At 49.3% G+C, this 22,227-nt stretch overlaps 1 protein-coding gene across 1 annotated transcript in view; it reads left to right on the forward strand.

Moving 5' to 3' along the window:
- Positions 1-205: 205 nt before the first annotated feature.
- The window catches only part of Tmem255b (transmembrane protein 255B), a 31,958-nt gene continuing 9,936 nt past the window's right edge, over positions 206-22,227 (forward strand). The window contains exons 1-6 of the mRNA XM_059244285.1: positions 206-464; positions 6,199-6,341; positions 9,064-9,126; positions 17,836-17,925; positions 21,214-21,294; positions 22,113-22,198. Of these exons, the coding sequence (XP_059100268.1) occupies positions 410-464; positions 6,199-6,341; positions 9,064-9,126; positions 17,836-17,925; positions 21,214-21,294; positions 22,113-22,198 (518 nt within the window). The 5' untranslated portion in view covers positions 206-409. The remainder of the gene's footprint in view (positions 465-6,198; positions 6,342-9,063; positions 9,127-17,835; positions 17,926-21,213; positions 21,295-22,112; positions 22,199-22,227) is intronic.

Below are 22,227 nucleotides of genomic sequence, written 5' to 3' on the forward strand. Positions count from 1 at the left end.
ATTCCTCCTCTGTGGGTCTGTCTTCCATCTCTGGCAGCGGAAGCTCAGGGTCCTTTCCTAGACTCTGATTTCCAAGGGCTGGAGGCTGGAAGGAGAGGAGAACAGGGGGAGGAGGAAGGGGAGGGGGAGGAGGAGAGAAAACGGAGGAGGAGCCACAGGCACCAGGACCTAGGAGGGAGGAAGGGAGGTGTAGGAGATGGAGGGGGCAGAAGGGTGGCGGTGGAGGGAGAGGGGAAATGACCAAAGGAGAGAGGAAGACAGAAGGAGAGGTAGGAAGGAGTGTCCGTGGGGTAGAGGACAGCGGATACAGGACGGCGCTTCTTGGGGCTGCTCCTGGGCCTCCTGAAACCTAACCAGACAGAAGGAGCGGCCGCTCAGCGCTGCCCTCCCAGCGGAGGGCACTTCGGGAATGCAGCCGCTCCCGCCGCCTGTGCCTGGCCCTCTGGCTCTGCTGGATACCACAGGTTAGCTGACCGCATCCTGGGTATCTCTACCACCGACGGGCAATTTGGGGGCCCAGGAGCTGGGTTAGAAGTTTCTAGCTCCTCTAATAGGGGAACTACTGGCGTAGCTCAGGGCTCTGGGTGCCAGACTCGCTTGGGGTTGGGGCTGGGGATTCAGGGCTGGTTTCTTGAAGTTCATGTGGCTCGGGCCACCGAGCCACAGGTGCGTCATCTTTCTGCTGCACATCAGTCTATGCTGCACACCATTCTGTTTCTGTCCGCTACTCTTATCTTTTTATTAACGGACCCGGGTACTTCTAAGTGGTGCCGTCCCGGACCGCCACCTTTCCAGTCCCACTGTATTTATTTCACTTTCTAAACTTTTCTGGGAAATGTTTGTTTGAAAGAACCAGGGAGCGCGTCCTGCCTGAGAGAGAGAACGGTACTCAGGGCATTTTGGTATTGTTGGTGGCAGCGAAGGCTTCCACCCACCCATTACCCAGCCACTCCATCTCTAATTGTTTGATTTCCCACACCAAGCCCAAAGCAACTGAAGCCAGGTCCTTCTGGGAAACCAGGAAACCTGTTGCAGGCTCTGGCTCCCGCCACTTGGGCTTAGGTGCTCCTCTGGGAAGTAGTCAGGCCTTGGAGGGGTGCCAGGCATTGTTCCAGGAGGGCAGAGGGTGGGAGAGACTTATAGGGCTTTCTAACCCTGGGTGACCCTCTGCCACGGGATTAAAGGATTGGTGGGGGATGGGGGACTCTGAAGGATGCTTTCAGAGCGGACCCATCATTAAGAACCCAGGTGATAGCCTCCACCCTTCACTGAGACACTTTAGGGGAGTCTTCAGAAACTAGATTGGTAGTGCTGTTAAATAATAATGAAGGAATCTGACTTTGAAGAGACTTCTGTGCACGCTCCTCTAAGGCCAGATGCTCTGTGGTCATTCATTCTCCATCGGCTACTAGCTAGCTAGTGTTGACTGACAGCTACTCTGTCACCAGCTGCCACTGTTGTCATGTTAGGGTGACTTGGTGATTAACAGCAGCAGCTTCTGGCTTTACCCTTTTCTTCTGGTAAGGAGTTCCAGACTTTAAAGTGGTCTGTGGGAGTCTTTTACTGAGACAATCTTAAAAGCAACTAATGGCCTGGTGGCTCCAGGCTGTGACTGTTATATATCGATGCTGCTTTGCTTACAGCTTGGAGCAGTGTTAGATATAAAATCAGAACCTGGTGACTGAGCAGTGCCCAGCTCTGTGCTACTTGGGGTCACTTTGCCTCTGCTATAGGATATGGCCTCGTGGGATCTCCTAGGCTGGTCTCAAACCCCCAGGCTCAAATGATCCTTTTACTTCAGTATCCCCAGTACCTGAGACCATAGACACAGGCCATCACATGAGACCCCAGAGGATTAACCTCATTCTGGGGGTTCAGGTCCTATAGGCATCAAAGTCATGATGAAGAGCCCTGCTGAGTCTTATCCTCCGGGCTGGGGTATCTCTTCCTGTCTCAGTTAAGTGGGGAACATGGTCCAGTACAGAGTACAGTCTGCTTGCTGTCCGTCAGTGCCTGAACCTTCTGGGCAGACCAATTGGAACTATGAGTGCCTGAGTCGGCAGTACAGCCAAGACAGGCAGAAGCCTGGAAAAGAGGACAGCATTTGGAAATGAGGGGTGAGGCGGGGATGTGTTAGGAATGGGTGGGTAGAAAACAGCTAGATGTCACGCTGAGGTGTGTGTGTAGGGCATACCTGCAGCTAAGTAGACAGAAGCACTAAACAGTTGAGAAAGTACCTACCCGCTGGCTCAGTGGTACCCGCAGAACATCCCCGTGCTTTTAAAATGAGTAGGACAGCTTTCACAGATGGGTTTTGGGGATCTTCTCATAGGCTCAGTCTACCGGGTTGTTACCATTTCTGTCTCCACCCAAGGGAAGTCTTTCACTTATTCACACCGGGTGGAATCTCCTCCTCCCACTCTGAGCTGGACACTGGCATCCTGAGAGTGAGAGGCATGACCCTGCTTGGCCACCTTCTCTTCGTGGGCCTGAGTTCAGTCATCACCCATAGTAACTAGGTAGCAGTGGTTTAATTAGCACTGTCTAGGCACAGGACAACAGCACTTTGTTGATGGGATAGGGACAGAGGGAGATGGTGCAGTAACTGTCTGGATATCTGTCATGCGTGAAAAGCCCTGATGTAGAAATGCTTGCATCTGGGGATTTCAGAGATCCCTTCACCTTCTGGTCTTGGGCTTGGTTTTGTTTTTGTTTTTGTTTTTTTTTTTTTACTTCTGTTTATTGCCATACTGTGGATTCAGATGTATTTATAAAAGGCACTTTGAGCAGGACAATTGATTCCCCTGTCTGTCTGGTGGGGAATCCATTAATTCCAGGCCAAGTAGTTGGAAAGTGATGCTCAACTGCCCGGTCCAGCACCATGCAACTTTCCAGACCTTGTTATACCTGGGAACTGTGGACGGAAATGCTGGCAGACTGGCCTAGTTCATGTCTCTGGGTTTTTTTTTTTTATTATGGAATACTCTAGGACAGTGGTTTTCAACCCATAGATTGTGACCCCTTTGGGGATATCGAGTGACCCCTTCACAAGGCTTGCATCTCAGATATCCGGCATATCAGATATTTATATTATGATTCATAACAGAAAAATTACAGTCATGGAGTAGCAACAAAAGTAATTTCATGATTGGGGGTCGTCACAACATGGGGAACTGTATTAAAGGGTTGCAGCTTTAGGGAGGTTGAGAACCATTGCTCTGGGGGGGGGAGTGAGACAGACTCAGGAAGGGACTGAGTAAGAAGGCAAATTGATTCAAGGATATGAACGGGCGAGAGTATGATCTGAAGAGCCTGACCTTTGGCCAAGTGGCTTTGCTCAGGTCAGAAACGGTTAGCTCAACAATGCTAAGTGCCCCCAGCCTAGGATGTCATACTAATGACCCAACACAGAGGAGGACATGATCCAGGGTGCTGTGGGCTGGTGCCTCCTCAGGTGAAAGATGTTTCTGCAGAAGGGTCCACCCAGATCTCAGCCATTCTGGGTCATTCTTAGTTGTTTGGAATACAATTGGCATGTGATGTACTTAGGAAAAAAAGGGGGAAAGTAAAGCCCTTTAGGTGAGAAAGCTCCTATGTGGTTCGCTACATACCTGTTATCTCATTAGCACCTGCTTGCTAGGTAGGACCTAGCACCAGGTATGACCAGGTGGTAGCTAGGCCCATCCTACCTCAGGCGGCTTGCTCCTGAGGCTGAGTGTCTGCAGGTGCTGGCCAGCTCTTGGTGGGGCCATGGGCACCGTGGAGAAGCCAGGGACTGCTTTCTGCTTCAAAGCATGCTTCTCCCATGTTCTGCCAAGAGTGTTCTGTGCACGGTGCTCTCTGCCCTGTTCCTGGTGCTTTCAAAGAAGGGTGTTCCCTTTGCCTCCTGCTAGCCCACCCTCACACATTCAGAGGCCTGAGCCACGTAGGGTGGATTCCATTCAGCCTGCCTTGCTTCGTCTAAATTCACTCAGAGGTTGTGGATGTAGGAGAAAGTGGAATTAGAGTTTCTCCCTCCTGCTCACCTGACTACAGTAGCCTCTCCAGATCCTATTCCTTCAGTTCCAGGCTGCCCACTTTCCAGGCTGCCCACTTTCCACCCTCCAACTTCAGGGCTTTCTCAGGGCCATCTGGACCCACTGCTGAACCTGCTCCCAAACACCTCGGGCCCCATTTCCTGGGAGGTGTTTCCACACTCCTTCCTGAGTTCTTGTCCCCTGGCTCTGCTTCATTTCTGTACTGAATTAGGCACTTTATAAATCTTACGTGTACTGTGGCTCATCTTATATCTGTGGGTCTTCTCTCCCAAGACCAAAAGCTCTCAACGGGGGCAGGATTCACCTCGTGTTCACGGCAGTGTGTCTGGGGTTTGGAAGCATCTGTACATAATGAATGCTCAGTTAAACGGGGGATGGGGAATTTGGGGAATGAGTGTGAGGATGAGTAGGAAGCAGCATAGGGGTGAGTGAACATGTGTGGTGTTTCTGCAGGTGGTATTCAAGTAAGCCCATAGGGTGAGCTGAGGCAGATACAAGGGCCCCATGGACTCTGGACATAAACCTTCCTCTCAGAGGCAAAAAAATGAGGAATGGGAGTGGGAAGGGGAAACTGACTCATATTTGAGGCCAGGACTTAAAGAGCCTGGTCAATAGGAATTCCATCCTCTATGACCCCTTGGGGACCTGGGAAGCAGTGAGGCCTGAGGTGGAGGACAATGCTTGCCCCCTCCCGGGAGCCAGTGATTACTGTGTTGGGGAATGGTAGGTCTGGTCCCTCCAGGGATGAAGGGCGATTTAGGATAAGATTCTGAGAAGACACCTGTCACACTCTGGTCTGGAGAAGGGTGAGAAGGCTGAACAGGGATGAGCAGAGCCCCTGGAAGGAGGTCTTACTCCTGGAGATGTGCCCTTGCTGGGTCAGCCAGATAAAAATGACTTTCTCCAGTCAGCTGAGTCACCGGGAGTGTGAGAAGTCATCTGAAGCTCTTTGAGAATTTATGTCTCACGTTTGTAACAATCCCTTTCTTGGGGTCATAACCTTGACTTGTGTTAAGCTTCACTGGTCGGATCAAAGATGTGTGAAATCCTCAAATGGGAACTTCTCGGAGCGTGAAGAGTTGCCCGTTCAGAGGCAGTGGTCATTTGAAAGGGGGATGTGATTGGGAAGGCAAGCCACTTCCTGATGAAGCTGGCACTGTGCTGTGTGTATGCACATATAGGCACACGTGAGTACACATCGCCGCAGGTGTATCCACACTCAAATGTTGACTCGATAGGACTCTGGAGTCACGAAGCCTATCAGACTTTCCTTCCACCACACTTTTGTGCGCAGCGACTTGTCAAATGCCTGGCTGGATCAGAGCTGAATGTGGTTTTCTCATTTGGTTTTAGCCGTAGCCTGTGGTTCAGGTGTGTGGCTATGAAGCCATTAGGGGAGGCAGGTGTGTCTGGCAGTCAGCGGAAAAGCTGTTAAGAGTCAGGCTCCAAGAGGTGCAGTGGAGGCCGAGCCCTTTCCTGAGAGCTGTGCAGCGCTTGGAGTTCAGCTGCACAGAGCAGGCCGTCCAGAGGAGCACTTTACGGTGCTCAGGCTTGTCTGAGGAAGGCTGGAGATGGATATTCAGTGGTATTTCCTCTCTGATGTTCTCTGCCTGTGACTTCACGCCAAAGTCCTAGTCCAAAGTGGCTGCAGGGCCCGGCCATTGTATTTGTATCTGAGGCAGGAGGCAGGACAAAGGCCCAGCAGCAGCAGTGCCTTTGAAATGCTCCGTGAGTCCAACAACTTCTGCTGAGCTGCAGCATGGGCAGAGCTCAGTCTCACAGCCTGCGGCTGCAGGTGCAACCTTCTGGCCGGGTGGGGAGGTCCACACCCAGGAGCCCCCACGGCCGCATCTGGGTCACGGCTGCCTCTGACACTCATGGCACCTCCTCCATTCCCCATGAAGTCATTCTCTCCTTGGACTTGAGATGGATGAAGACAAGCCAGTCTGCAGCCTCAGGCCGTGACCCCTGACTATGCTCAGCGCCATCGAGGAGTGGGTAGCGGACAGGCTGCTCGCCTGCCTGGCACAGCTGGGACCAGGTTTCCCCATTGTTGATAGAGGACAGGTGTGGAGCTCACGTGATTCCTAATAACTGGGCCTGGAACAGAGTGGGTAATCAGCACCCGGCTCACTACCCCTCCCTCTTTTCCTCCTCACAGAGGGCTTTGGCAGGAGGAGGAAGATCTCTCTGTGGTTTGTGGGCTCTCTGCTGCTGGTGTCCACGCTCATCCTGACCATCGGCCTTGCTGCCACCACCAGAACAGAGAATGTGACCGTGGGCGGCTACTACCCGGGGATCATCGTGAGTCAAGGGCCTATGGGGAGCTGGTCAGGATGGTCAGTGTTCTATGTGGACTATGTTCTATGTCAGAGAGACACATTCTCTGTTGATCCATGGTGGGAGGGGGCCAGAGTCCTAGGAAAAATGACCCCAGCCTAATGCTTAGTATCAGAGAGCGTTTAGCTGAGGGCTGCTGGTCAGAGGGCCCTAAGCTAGGCCATTGTCTTGCACCATGCTGGCGGGCCAGTGTTGTCACAGGGCCTTGGAAGTAGAGGGGGCAGGAGAAGAGTGTGACTTGTCGAGGGTAGGGTGGATTCAGGGCCACATAAGTTTCCATGGTGAAGTGGGGAGGGGTCTGAGGCTGAGAACGGCCAGAGCCTGTGGAAATCTGAAGAGATAACAACACACTGTCAGATCCCTGGAGGTCCAGCCCTGCTGCCCCTGGACATTAACACATGCAGCAACCCCAACCTAATTCCTGGAAGATGGGCTTGTGGTTTTGAGAGCCCCGTGGGGAGGTCACGCATTGAAGCTGTTGTCCACGATGCCACCATGAGAACAAGGAGAAGTGTACAGTTGTTCTGGCTTCTCACTTCTCACAAAAGGGCAGATGACTCCAGTGACAGCATCAGTGACATCAGCAAGGCAGGTCTCTTGGCCCTCAGGATCTAAACCTGCTTTACTGTTCATTTTATCTTTAGATTGCTCTGTATTTACACACCTTGTGAATCGTGTTATCTGCCTGAGTGTAATCCACAGATGACTGTAAAAAGTGTCCATGCAGGAAAAGTGTTCCTGTAACATTGCATGAAGTGCATTCCAGAGATGCTAGCCTTACATAAGCTTCTTCTGCCACACTCCCTGGGCAAAGAGGGGATCCTAAAATTCAGGAGCTAGAGGGTATTAGGGGCGTTTACCCACCAACCCTACAGTTCCCCAGAGTTTTCTTGAGGAAAGAAAATATTAGAAGGATTTAGATTATGGAGATAAACAGATAGAAAATAAAGGATAGCCTCGAGAGGGCCTGGAACCTATTCCAACGGGCTCTGACTGTCTCTGCCCCAGGGTATTTATAGAAACGCCAAGGGGTGGAGCAAAAGACCTCCCCCCAGCATAGCCAAGTGCAGACCATCTCAGACACCTGCACTCAGGCCCGTGGTCCAATCGTCCTCTCTATGAGGGCCTGCTGAGTAAAGCCATAAGGAACCTGAAAACGGGCTCCCACAGGGTATGAAGGTACAGCATCTCAAATTCTTGGAAAAATATGAAGATCGGCCCGCAGTGGGCTGAGTCTTCCCACTTCAGTTATCTTAAGTCAGTCTCTTAAAGACAAAGACCACATCAACCCGATGTAGACAGCCCTTCACTGAGACTCTTTCCCCAGGTCTCTTTAGGTTGTGACAAGCTGATAAAGCTAATCACCACATGATTACATTCCAACATTTCTGAGGGTAATACACAAGGAGATGTTTTCCTGGGGGATGAACTAACACCATATTAACCAGAATTAGCTTTGTCTCAGACTTTGTATTGTCATGGAGACGATAGTGAAATTAGAGAAATCTGAGTAAAAGTTAGGTCATAGAGATACTCTATACAACAAAGCTGAGAAGTCCTGGCCATCTCAGGGAGAGCAGCCTGGAAATGAAAAAACTCATCATTTTGGCAAAAAAAAATTCACATCCAAAAAATAACAAATTTAGTCTAAGTCTGACATTTGTGAACTGTGGGCAAGGAGTGTGGCCTTCAGAAGCTCAGTACTTGGAGAGATACTATTCTTCAGAGACTAGATGGGCAGGGCCTCCAGCAATTGACCCCTCAGACCAGCACAGGCTCAGAGCGGTGTATACAGAGCATGGCTGGAACGTGGGCCTGATGCCCCAGCTTTAAGGTGAGGACAAGTATAAGCATATGACCCTAACACCCAACTGTGCCTCCATCTAGGAGAGCTTCCATCTAGGAGAGCTCCCATCCTGCCTTTCTCCACATCCAATCTGAAGACTCTAGTGTGGGCAGGGTCGTGTTCTTAACAACTCCTCTGCTGAAACACCATAGGTGTCCCAGCTGCCAAATTTCTCTCCATCTTTCTTGGGCTGGCTGGAGAGGGCGTGTCAGAAGCTCAGTGTGAGGTCCCTACAAAGGTGTACCAAGATGGAGTCCTGTGACCAAAGGTTGAACTGATCTCATGAAAGCATCAGCTTCCGTCTATCCCACCAGCAGGCTTTGGTGGGTGTGCTGAACCTTTCTAGGGAAAGCAACTCCATGCTGTGTGGTGTTTCCTACAGTGGGAGTGGCCACACTCTTCTCCCCGACAAAGTATTTAATTTTATTTTTAGTTGTTTTTTAAAGACATTGTCATTTGTTACCTCAAGTTGGCCATTCTCCTGCCTCAGCTTCCCAAGTGCTGGGATTATAGGATGTGAGTTAACATACCCAAGTAGACAAAAAACATTTTAAGGGGTTATTAGTAAAGTAAGTAAATTAAGGGGAAATAGTAAATATTTAAAAGTTATATTTACTTAGCTTGGGAGGGTGGGATGTATGCTACGGTACACGTGTGGAGGTCGGGGGATTGGTTCTTTGCCTTCTGTCCCGTGGGTCTTGGGGATTGAACTCAGGTCATCAGCCTTGCAAGCAGGTGCCTGCACATGCTGAGCTATCTTGCCTGCACAGGGGCATTGTTGACTGCGATGGGTCAGGGTGATGCTAACCAAACGTCTCTCTCTTGTTCTTTTCATCTCAGCTGGGCTTTGGGTCCTTCTTGGGAATCATTGGCATCCACCTGGTGGAGAATAGAAGACAAATGGTAAGAAACATCTCTTTCCACATGGGGTTGTGGGAGTGTTGGTCCTTCAATACAGGATGCTGCAGTCACAGCTGGGGTTTCCTCTCCACATTCGTCTGAAACCCCTGGACTCCATATACTATACAACCCAAGACTCAGGGCCTAGTTGGTGCCACTGCACAGCTTGCTCTAAATGAGCATACCCCACTGGGGAACAGAGAGAAGCAGAGATAAAAGCAGAGCAGGGGATGCTGGGGTCAGATCTTAGAAACAAAGTTACTGTTCTATGGCTGTGAAGAGACACCGTAACTAAGGCAACTTAGAGAAGAAAACATTTACTTGGTTGCTGCAGTCAAACTTCAGCAGGTGGAAGAACCTGGAGAGGTGATGGTGGAGTCAGCGCTATTAAACACACAGACTTACCTGAGATGGTGGGGCGGGTACTATTAAACACACAGACTTACTTGAGATGGTGGAGCAGGTGCTATTAAACACACAGACTAACCTGAGATGGTGGAGCAGGTATTATTAAACACACAGACTTACCTGAGATGGTGGAGCAGGTGCTATTAAACACACAGACTTACCTGAGATGGTGGAGCAGGTGCTATTAAACACACAGACTTACCTGAGATGGTGGAGCAGGTGCTATTAAACACACAGACTAACCTGAGATGGTGGAGCAGGTATTATTAAACACACAGACTTACCTGAGATGGTGGAGCAGGTGCTATTAAACACACAGACTTACCTGAGATGGTGGAGCAGGTACTATTAAACACACAGACTAACCTGAGATGGTGGAGCAGGTACTATTAAACACACAGACTAACCTGAGATGGTGGAGCAGGTACTATTAAACACACAGACTTACCTGAGATGGTGGAGCTGATGCTATTAAACACACAGACTTACCTGAGATGGTGGAGCAGGTGCTATTAAACACACAGACTAACCTGAGATGGTGGAGCGGGTGCTATTAAACACACAGACTAACCTGAGATGGTGGAGCGGGTGCTATTAAACACACAGACTTACCTGAGATGGTGGAGCAGGTACTATTAAACACACACACTTACCTGAGATGGTGGAGCTGATGCTATTAAACACACAGACTTACCTGAGATGGTGGAGCAGGTACTATTAAACACACAGACTAACCTGAGATGGTGGAGCAGGTACTATTAAACACACAGACTTACCTGAGATGGTGGAGCGGGTGCTATTAAACACACAGACTTACCTGAGATGGTGGAGCTGATGCTAATGAACACACAGACTTACCTGAGATGGTGGAGCGGGTGTTAATGAACACACAGACTTACCTGAGGGGGCTAAAACTTAATTCTTCATTTTATTTTTCTCTTTCTCCTCCTGTCTATTCATTTTTCTCTTATCCCTTTTATATCACCTAAGACAAAAACTTCCATGCAAGAAGAAATTACCTGACAACCACACATTACATATTTTCCAGAAACAAATGAAAATCTTTACAAGGAAGAAATCATATTATGATCACATTACATGTTTTTCTTAGAGGCCCACAAGTAGTTAATCATTTTCCTTTGTATTATTTCTCCCACCATAACATCTTCACCCCAAAGCAATGATCCTTTTGTTATTGATTAGTAAAGTTTTAAGCAAGCCGAGTATATCTCGGCCAGTTTCTTTGCACCGGCAGGCAGCTGTCTGCCGTTTCGTTGTAGCAGATTCCTGTCCTATTTCTACTCTACAAAACTTTACTCAAGTGGTCTAACCATTTATTTTTTCTTTACACACAATGGGGTCATCTAATTTTCTTCCATAACTTTGTTTTTTCAAGGTGTATACCGAAGCCTGTGATTAATTCTGTAAGCTACATGATCAAGGAACTCGGACCTAACCTTGGGTGTAGGGACATAATTGCTTTCTTTGATCATCAGCCTGTTTTCCCACAGGCAGAATTTGTGGGTCTACAATGCATGAAACTTCCTTGTTCTTATTTTTCATCCTCAGCAAGTCTTACATCTAGGAAAAAAGGAAGGTGACTTCTAGCCTTATTTTTATTTTTCTTGTATCTCTTTTTGGAGCAATTGGCAGAATAACCTAGACCATTTCCCTAATCATCTTCACTAACTGTCCTAACCACCTGTATCTTTAAATCATTGATCTAACTAAGCATCATTGCTCTACAAAAATCATGTTCATTATGATCTGCAAGGAAACTGCCCAGCGAAGAGTGGGACTTTCCCATGAACTAATCACAGTATACTCGATAGAGTGGGATTCTCTCACATAGCAATCACACCTCGCCAGATACAGTAGGAACAGGACAGCAGCAGGCAGGAGAAGGCACAGCAGAAGCAAGGGGCATTCTGGAGACCATTCCCCGGGGCTTTGCCTCTCCAGGCTGCACCCATAGTAGCCGCGCTATCTGGTGAGCTATACTCCATGAGCTCCATGGCTGACTGCAGCTCCTCTGACATGGCCACTGGCAATTGGTGGCTCGCTTACAGTTTCAGAGTTGAGTCTATGATCATCATGGCTGGGTGCATGGCAGCAGACACAGGAAGACATGGTGCTGGAGAAGTAGCTGAGAGCTTACATCCTATCCTCAAACACCTGGTGGTGGTGTTGGCGGGGGGGGGGGGGGGGGGGCGGGGAGCTGACGGGATGGTGTGGGATTTTGAAACCTGAAAGTTCACTTTCAGAGAGGCGTCTCCTCCAACAAGGTCACACCTCTAATCCTTCCCAAGTAGTTTCACCAACTGCAGACCGAGCATTCAAATATGAGCATATGGGGGCTATTCTTTTTTTTTTTTTTCTTTTTTTTTTTCTTTTTTTTTTTTTTTTTCAAGACAGGGCTTCTCTGTGTAGCTTTACGCCTTTCCTGGAACTCACTTGGTAACCCAGGCTGGGCTCGAACTCACAGAGATCTGCCTGCCTCTGCCTCCTGAGTGCTGGGATTAAAGGCGTGCGCCACCACCGCCCGGCATGGGGGCCATTCTTATCCAGACCAACACAATAGTAGACATTTAGATGATGATTGTCCAAGTTCATAGAGTATTAATTGCCATGAGTAGTACAGGGGACTGTAGACTATATTTGATGGTGAACTGTTGTGAATTATTGTTGTAAAACTAAGTTGTACTTTTTTAGGTCTTGTCTAAGCAGCCATATTTTTTAGGTACCATGGGTGAAGCTCTGCTGTTGTTTCTAGGAGACACAGTCTCCTAGATTTCCTGGCCCTCTGGCTCTTGCAATCTTTCTGCTTCCTCTTTCATGATGGTCTTCAAGCCTTAGGTATAGGAGTTGTGCTGTAGAAGTATCAATCAGGGCTGGTAACCTCATGACTTCTTGTTCTCTGCATTTTGACCAGTTGTCCATCTGTTGAAAAGACAAGTTTCTTTGCTATCTGGCTTGGCTCTTGTGCAAGACGTGTACGACCTCGCTGGGCTGACAGATTGGATGTGGTGCATTGGAGATTGGAATGCATTCTTTCTCCATCAAATGGGCTTGGTGCCTCTGTCAGTCATCTGACCATAAGTATGTGGCTGGTTCCTGGGCTTTCGGTTCTGCCCCGCTGGTCTATGGATCTGCCTTTGAGCCACACCATTTTGTTTTCTTCAACTTTGTCATACTCTCTGCAATCAGGCTATGAGTCTTCCGGCTTTGTTCTGCATTTCCAGGTTGTTTGGCTTAAGCAAGATCCCTTGTAATTATCACGGGTTGAATCTCCACAGCAAGATCTCTGGTAGGGACCGTGCTAAATGTGCGGTGCTAAGGCAGAAGGCAGAGGGCTCAATCCCAGGAAAACAACCATTCCCCATTTGTCTGGCATGTTTTTTTTAAACTTCTTTCACAAATGTTTTTGGTTTTCTGAGTATGAGTTTTGTTCTTGTTAACTTTGTTGACGTTATTCCTAGTTTTATTCATCAAAGGGTATTATGTGGCTTTTGCTAAGTTCATTCCAAGCCTGCAAGGCATAGAGCTCATTTGTTGTTTCTGATAGCTTTTCAGTGGATTCCTTGGGATTGTGTCTGCAAGAATGTGTCACCTTGCAGAGAGCAGCTTTACCTTTCCTGGTGGAGTCCAGAAACCCTGACCATGGCTCCTCTGGGCCTGGCAGATTGAGCATAAAGATTCAGAGACGATGTAGTGTCGAGGGCAGCAGGTAGGTTCCCCCAGTGGACAAGTGGAGTTGGTCCCCCACGTCCTTAGATTCTCCTGATAGGCTGTGTGTGGCTCCTGCATACTCTTGCTTCCGCCCTTGTATGACAAGCACACATTTCAATCTAACACACATTTATGATTGGGTACCTTACTTGTGTACAGCTGGAAGCTTCACCCCTGCTGACTGGCCTTCATGGTGCTAGAAGGTCCTCTGCGTGGTCCTGGAGGAGGAACATAGTCATTGATACCACCCAGCTATAAACCCTGTGACCTACAACAGTGATCATCTGCCTGTGAGATATACTGGTGTAATAGTGACACACGTGTCATGGGAGTAACCAACCATTAAAAATAAAATTTAAGGTCCATTCCATGAGATGAAATCTATACCTGACACTGATCAACTGGCCGAGAACCTGAGACTGAATAGCCCCTGTGAGAAGCCTACTAAGGAAATTAAAAAATGGTATTGGACACCTTACACCTGAGCCCACCATAAGTGCTGTAGTACTAGGGAACTGAGCCACTCTGGACTTCAGTGCTGTCTGGGACAGGGCTGGTACTCGGAGTATCTGCAGTGAGCATTTAGAAATGGGGGCCACTATTTTGTATCTCGGTGGGGGGGCATTTAGGTTGTTCCAGGGAATGGCATCAGGTGGGCAGCTTCAGCCAAGGAGAGGATAGCTATGTTGAGCTGTGCAAAATGCTTTTCTTTTGGGTTCTCTTTATTTTAAAATTGTCCTGTAGAAAAAATTTAAACATATGCAAAAGTAGACTAGCACAATACCCCCATGTACACCCATCACCTCTCAGCCAGTTCAGAGCTCATCTATGGTTCCTTCTGCACTTCCCGTGGGAGGCTGAGGCAAGTCCCAGACACTCCATTTGTCCTTGCTCCAATCTGTCCACTCTAAGGGTGAAATCTAATTAGAAATGATTTCACCATTATCTCTGCCTAATATTATGACAATCTCCAGTGGAAACCAAAGAAAGACTCAGAGGGAGGGCTCTCCTACAGCGAGGAGGGTGAGTGACATTCCCTGGAGAGGGCTTCTGTGCCTGCTGAGCCTTGCTAAGCATCATCCCCTCCCTTCCTATGTTCCCTTCACTCAGTAGTTCTCAGCATCCAACCGACTCAAGATGACACTTCTGTGACTGGGAGGAACAGCACTGTCACTCTGAAACAGAAATTTCTTGTGGCAATTTGTCACAGGAAGTGCAGAAACTGGGTCTCTTCCATGTCGGTGGTACCTCTGTTGCCCCTCTTGAGGCAGGTGTGGCCTGCGTGTCCCTCCTGAACCCTTTACTGCCACACTGGAGCTGTGGGTCACAGGTCCTTCCTTCTTCCTCACAGGGGCTGGGGAAGGAGCTGCACTTCGTCAAGATGGTTCACAGCCAGCCCCCCTCTCTCTCTCTCCCCCTCTCTCCCTCTCCCCCTCTCCCCCTCTCTCCCTCTCCCCCTCTCCCCCTCTCTCCCTCTCCCCCTCCCTCTTTCTCTCTCTTTCCCTCTCTCCCTCTCTCTCTCTGCCTCTGTCTCTCCCTCTGCCTCCCTCTTTCCCTCTCCCTCCCTCTCTTCCCCTCTCTCCTTGTCTTTCTGTCTCTCTTTCTCTGTTTCTATTCCTCTTCCTCTCTTTCTCTCTGTATGTTTATTTCTCTCTCTTCCTCTCTATTTCTTTCTTTCCCTCTTTTCTGTTTCTATCTGTCTCTCTGTCTTGCTCTCTTGGACCGGCACACTGGAGGGTTTCTTTACTTTGTTTCTTCACTCATGCCCATGGGCTCAGGGGAGGGGGATGGGGACTCGGCTGTCTTTTTCTGTAGTGCACTTTGACTTGGACCCAGCTCAGTCATCCCCCGCTGTGTGGTCACTCTGTCTCAGATGGCTGGGGGATGGCCAGAGCAGAAATGCTGGCTTCCTGTACATGGGACACAGGGGTGCCCAGCCGTGGCTCTGTTTTTGGAAGGGCACAGTTCTCCAGACCTTGCTTCAGAAAGCAGGCAGCCTTTGTGCGGTCACTTTTTTTCAGCACCTGGAACAGCTCCCACCACAGCCCCAGTGCGGCCGGGTGACCGTGCCTGTGGTGGGGACTGATGGGGTTAGAGACCCAACACCTGCTAACTGTCTGATGGTCCTTGTTCGTCAGAGGGTGGCGCTTCCTTCCCAGGTGTGTGGGTAACCCACGTGCCCTCAGCCTCTGTGGTGCGCTGCCCGCTTGCCTCTCTTGTCTAGTACTCGAGCTTAGCCTCTTTGACGCTGCCGCTTCCTCCCGCTATCATGACAGGGCCCTCAGGTTCTGGGATGACTGGAGACCTGGAGGATGAAGAGGACAGAGTGCTGGTCGGGATAGTCCCCCTTGGTTGGCTGGCAGGAACTGTGGAGAGTAGCCGGCATTGGTCAAGGGTGGCATGGTAGCCCCAGAGGCTTCAGGATGAGATGTTCCCATTGGGATAGGCTCCAAGTTGTCTCTCTGAGGTGTGTTTTGTTGTCCCCAGCTGGCAGGGTTGGCTGTGAAACCATGTGACTGATGGCTGTGACTGGGTGGGTGGCAGTGTGGAGGATGGAGAGGGAGCTTAATGAGTGTGTAATTCACATGGATGGAGGATGTGGAAGTGACAGACTGGCTGTGTGAAGTTGTGTTGGTCATGCCCCAGGCATGCATGTGATGCATCTTGTTAGTTCCCTATGACAGGAGACTAGTTTCCCCAGGCACCTGGCATGGGTCTCCACCATGCTGTGCATTCCGGTGTTGGGCTGAGATCTGTTTCCAAGGCTCTTGGCCTCCTGGTGACTGCTTGTTGGTTGATCTGCTGCTCTGGAGGCAGAGAAGAGGACGTGAGCAGCACTCCAGATGCTGCTGTGGTTCAGTTGGTTGCAAAGCTGGGTGACTACATCAGGATTCAGGTCACACACACAGGAGGACTTGGGTGACAAATTTGGAGGAGGCCTCTGATCTTACCTTCCTTACAGCAGAGTTCTGACTTTTGGGTTCATGTCGAACAAAAGCTGAGTTGAGTGAGGAGAGAGTGGCAGAGGACACCAGGGTTCAACTACATTACCAGTGCATGGACCAACCCCATGCCTAAGAATCCTGACGCTACCCCGAGGCTAAGGAGAGAGCTGCTGTGCCTTGCTATGCTTGGCTATTTCCTTCCTCCTTCCTCCTTCCTCCTCCCTCCTCCTCCTCTTTCCCTTTGAGACAGAGCCTTACTGTTTAACTTGGTCTAGCCTCAAACTCACTATATAGACCAGGCTGACCTTGAACTCACATGGCATCCACCACCATCTGCCTCCCAAGTGTGGGGATCATAGGTGTATACCACCACGACTGGCCTTTGCTTGCTATTTCTTGGTGGTCATCCCTCTCTCTCCCCTGTGGCTGGTTAATCACAAAGACTTTATGCAACTCCCAGGACTGAGCAATAAACCCACACATTGAACAGATTTTTTCTGCTGGGGGTGGAGGGAAGTGCAGGGCTCACACATGTTTTAGAAGCTATAAATAAGCTGGGTGGTGGTGGTGCACGCCTTTAGTCCCAGCACTTGGGAGGCAGAGGTAGGCGGATCTCTGTGAGTTTGAGGCCAGCCTGGTCGACAAAGCTACACAAAGAAACCCTGTCTTGAAAAACAAACAAACAAACAAAGAAGTAATAAATACCTCGGGGGGGGGGCTCCCAGAAATGAAATGCAGGTTGATTTTTTTTTGAGATAGGATCTCACTGGGTAGCGGAGGCCTTGAACTCACGACCCTTCTGCCTCATCCTCCTGAGCCCTGGGGTTATGAGTGCACTACCACACTCGGGTCCAGGAATCCTCTGAGTTTGTTTTCCTGTTTGGTTAATCTGGAACTGTGTCACAAGAAAAACTGAAGATAAATGTGGTCAACAACTATAAGGAGGTTTTCAGTCTCATAGTCAGAGAAATGTAAATTGAAATATTAGTCAGAAATGTAAATTGAGGCAAATATCTTTTTTAGCACCAATTTCATGTCGTTCTGTATGCAAGGAAGTGGACATTCTATTGTCAATGGCTAAGTGTGTTTATAGGACAGTGTAGCATTCCTTGTTAAAATTTTAAAGTGCAAAGAACCTAAATATGCTGCATGTCAAAGTACTGTGTTAATGTATATTCAAGGAATTTATCCTACAGAAACTGAACCCATACATTTTTATATATTGTATATATATTGGAATCTACAGTAGATAGTTTAGATAACACGGGCAGGCACTCCATCACCTGTGGCCAGATGTGACTCTCAGCCCCTGCAGGCTGGGGTGGTGCAGAATGAATCCAGTCGTTGGAGGCCCAGGGCAAGTACTGATGTGTCTGAAAATGGGACACAGTGCAGCTGAGTGTGCAGAGGTGAGGGCAGAGAGTATACCTCCTGCAGTGGTCGCCCCTTGTGTCTCGTGATACGGAACCCACAGCGTGGACTGGTGGGCGAGTATGTGGCTGAGTCACTGGTGGGTGGAAGTAAAGTGTCGGTGGTCTGGCCAGGGTGCCACAAACATCCACCAGAACTCAGGTTGTGTCCCAGGCTGTTTTAGGTTAAAACCCCACACTCCTCTCTCTTCTCCTCCTAGCTGGTGGCGGCCATCGTGTTCATCAGTTTTGGTGTTGTGGCGGCATTCTGCTGTGCCATAGTCGATGGCGTGTTCGCAGCACGGCACATCGTGAGTACTACCTTTGACTGGTGCACAGTCTATCTCTAGGGCTCAGTGCGCACGTGGGAAACAAAATTTCAGTTACAGAGCCCGACTCCGACATCTTCACACCAGCTTCAGCTCAGCTGCCACGGCTGTCCTTCCTTGTCTTTTCTTCACACCAGCTTCAGCTCAGCTGCCATGGCTGTTCTTCCTTGTCTTTTCTTCACACCAGCTTCAGCTCAGCTGCCATGGCTGTTCTTCCTTTTCTTTTCTTTTCTTTCTTTTTTTTTTTAAGATTTATTTATTTATTTATTTATTTATTTATTTATTTATTTATTTATTTATTTATTTATTTATTATGTATACAGTGTTCTGCCTGCATGCCAGAAGAGGGCGCCAGATCTCATCACAGATGGCCATGAGCCACCATGTGGTTGCTGGGAATTGAACTCAGGACCTCTGGAAGAACAGCCAGTGCTCTTAACCGCTGAGCCATCTCTCCAGCCCCCTGTTCTTCCTTTTCTTGCCAAGTCTGGCTCCAGCAACTCGAATCCTCTGCCTCCCACAGGTCACACACAGGACACAGCAAGCACAAACACATACCACACACAGAAGGCACAAATACAACCGCACACACAGCAAATACAAATACCCACCACACAAGCAGGCACAAACACACATGCTACACACAGCAGACACAAACATACACAACCATATACAGTAAGCATAAACAACCACACCCAGTGGGCGCATGCACGTGCAGACACACACGCACACACACACAGCAGACACAAACACACAACAGATACAAACATCCTTCACTATTTCAGTTACCCTCCACCCCCACCCAATCCTCCCCAACCACTAGGGAAGTCTTGTCCCCGCCCCCTCAGTTCTGGGGCTCAGGTGACTGTCCACAGTGCACTCACCACACTTAAAGCCAAGTGCACTGTGAAATCTCGGACTTTGCTCTTGCATGTGCTTACAGTTCCGTGTTCTCTCTTCGAAGATTGTTACTAATGTGGGGCTACATAGATGAAAAATCTTCTTATCTATAAGAATCAGACTTTAAGAGGATGTAGAGTCCTGCTAGTGGCACAGTTCTGGACCACAGAAGGGAACCCTGCCTGCATCTGTTTGACCTGTAGCTAATCTGAACTTTGACCCCACAGGGAAGGAACAGGCGTGCTTATTCGCCTGTTTAGCAGCTATGGGGCCAGGCAGTAGATCAAATTAAGGAATAAGCACATGGAGTATGTCATGTGACATGCTCTGCTGTGATGTGTGCTGTAGCATGAATAATATGGCACAATATAAAAGGCACAGTAGAACATGGTGTGTGCAGCGTGATGTGGTCTAGACTATGGTGTGAGAGAATAAATAGATGGTGATGTAGGAGGAGGTGCAGAGCATGATGTCATGTGATATAAACATGCTGTGATGTGGAGTGGTAACGTGGTAGGCTGTGATCTGAATGATGTGTACTATGGCACAATCGGTGTGGTACAATGTGCTGTGACACAGGAGATGAGTAGCATCATATGGTGTGATATGAGATGTGAGTGACATGATGATGAGGATGATGAGGATGACGGCTCGATATGTACCAACCAGGTAGGAATTCTGTGCATGTGCATTTGCAAGTATGCACACCTCTGTATGTATGTATGTACAGGTGTGTGTCGCTCCCGCAGTACCTGCAGTTTGGTGTTCAGGCATCTGGCCATTTGCCTTCTCTGGACAGGCATATAGACTATAGTGCTCCCAAAAGAATGTGCCAGTCTTGCCTTGAGATTCTGTCCCTGTGTAGGGTAAGGTTTCCTCAGTCCCATGTCCTCTCAGCTCTTCAGTGCCTGTCTGGGAGAAGTCACCTTCCAAAGACTTCTGTCTCCAGGTAAGTAAAGTCTCCTGCCTGCAGCCATAGGTGTGAAAGGATGCTACTCATCCTTCCTGGCTTCACTGATGAGAAGAGTCTAGAAGGTAGTCTGTCTGTCTGCATATCTGTCTGTGTACCTGCCGCATGCAACCACCTGAGCATGCCCATCTGTTTGTACCCGTCCCCGTGTGCCTGCCTTTGTGTGCAGATAGGACAGGACCTCTGAGGAGTGGCCAGTGTGGTTGAGAGTCCAGCAGAGGGTCCACATGAGCAGCACTGGCTGGGCCCTGACACACGGTATCATCTAGTCACCCTAAAGTCTAGACCCCTGGTGTCCTGCGGTGGGTTACAGTTCTGTGGAGTGGGTGGCCAGATTGTTGGTGACTCACTGGGGTCCCCTTCTGAGGCCACTGGTATCATGCGAATACACACTAAGCTGCCACCACTTGGGAAGATGGTGTGAAGACTCCATGGATCTGAGTCTTGTGATGAAGGCCATGTAAGTCTGAGAACCCTGAAGCCAGGTCTCCAGTCCCAACCGCAGCCACCTGTCTTCCCTGCCTTCCCTGTACCTGTCACGTCTGCTCCCCTCATGTATCACCTGGGGCCAATAGGGCTGCCTCCCATCTGAATCCGTCCACGCCCAGCCTGGCACACAGCTGCTCTGCTCCGCCGTAGCTGCTGCCTACCACTCATGAATGACTCTTCTGCTGCTGCCAGAATTACTTGTGGTTTCTAGACCCCACTTAGGTCAGGAGTAGTGCTTTGAGAAATGGCATTGATACAGAGAAATGAACTCGAAGCAGCATTTACAGACTATATGGCCTTGTGGCACTTTAAGACCCGGGCCCCAACTGTCTTCTGCCTTAACAATTGTAGAAATTGCCTACTTGTTGCTCCGCCCCGCTTCACTCACCTACAGCTCTCTCTAGCTTACCTTGGCTTCCTCGTGGTTCAATGCTATGTTGGATCCATGAATGTTGGAGACACAGGAGTGGGGACATGGTAAGCTAGGAATGGATGAGCTTGTGTCAAGTGGTAGGGCATGACATATGGAAGGAAAAAAATGGATGGATGATTGCCGTCTAAGTGAATAGATGGGTGGTTTGGATGGATGAGTGAATCAGTCCCAAATCTTTTATTCCCTTCCTAGTAGAAGAAACTCCTTTTTTCTTTTAGGAAGAGAGAAGCCTAGTGCCCCTGGCGAGATGTAGATGCAGCATTCCCCTTGTCCCTGTGCTGATGTGTGTGCCCAGCAGGTAGATGGAGGGTGTCTGTAATTCTCTCCTCTGCAGCCTTCTGGACGACACACACACAATTGCTATGCAGGCAATAATGAGTGTGGCCTTGGTCCTGCTCCAGTCCATGGAAGGCAAGCCTGAAATGACCACTCCTGGTTGGGGATGACCAGTCTGTTCCATCTACATTTATTTCTCTAGGAACCAAGACCTCTCAGCGCAGGAAGGTGCCAGTTTTACTCCAGTGGGACCGGGTATTTGTATGATGTCTATCAGACAGAGGTGAGCCCCTTTGGCCCACGTGGTTTCCATATCCCCCAAGTCTTCTGGGTCTGCTTAAAATGGCTGTCTTAATTCTTACCGATCTTCCTGCTGTGTGGATATCAAGGCATTGAAAGCTAGGAGCTATCCGTGACAGTTCAATGCACGGTGGCACTCTATCTGGAATCACAGCTGCACCCTTTCCTCTTCGACACAGTGTTAGGATTCATCTGTCCAGTTCTGTGTGGTCAATTAGCATTCCAATTAGCATTTTCCCTGACTTAATCACTGCCATGAAACACTGGGATCACACATGTGCAGTGTTCAAGGGACTCTCTGGCTCTCCCTGGGCTGGCGACAGCTGTAGTGTGACCTCACTCTTAAGCTGAGTGAGAGAGATGCCAGGAAGAACAAGTACTCCCAGCAGTTAACCTATGAGACCAGCCCAGGTGGGCACTGGCCAGTGGCTCAGTTGGGCTGTCTACACTAGTGCTGTGGGGATTTCAGACCTGTAGAAGGTTGAAAATGCATGCGTTGAACATTCCAGAAAAACGATGTCAATGATAGATGCTTGGGGGATGTGGGTGGGGATTCTGACAGCCCTACCTCACCTAGTCCTGTTCGGATCTACCTAGTGCTGTCCTGTCCAGCCCCATCTTGTCCTGCTTCGCCCATTCCTGCCCTGTCTAATCCTATCCTGTGTCCTGCCCTGCCTAACTCCGCCCCACCCCAGCCTGCCATGAATCAGGGAGGGTCCTGGTAATGCAGCCCTGCTTTTAGACCTAGGCTGCCTGCTGTCTATGTAGGATAAAGTATGAACCTGCCTGTCTCTACCCCAGGTCACCTGCTACTCTCTGAGTGGAAGGTGCCAGCTGAAAGTGAGGAGCAACACATGTTACTGCTGTGACCTGTATGCTTGTGGGAGGTAAGGCTGCATCAGGAGTCTGTGCACAT

The sequence above is a fragment of the Peromyscus eremicus genome, chromosome 17 (assembly GCF_949786415.1).
Source record: "Peromyscus eremicus chromosome 17, PerEre_H2_v1, whole genome shotgun sequence".
Lineage (NCBI taxonomy): Eukaryota > Metazoa > Chordata > Mammalia > Rodentia > Cricetidae > Peromyscus > Peromyscus eremicus.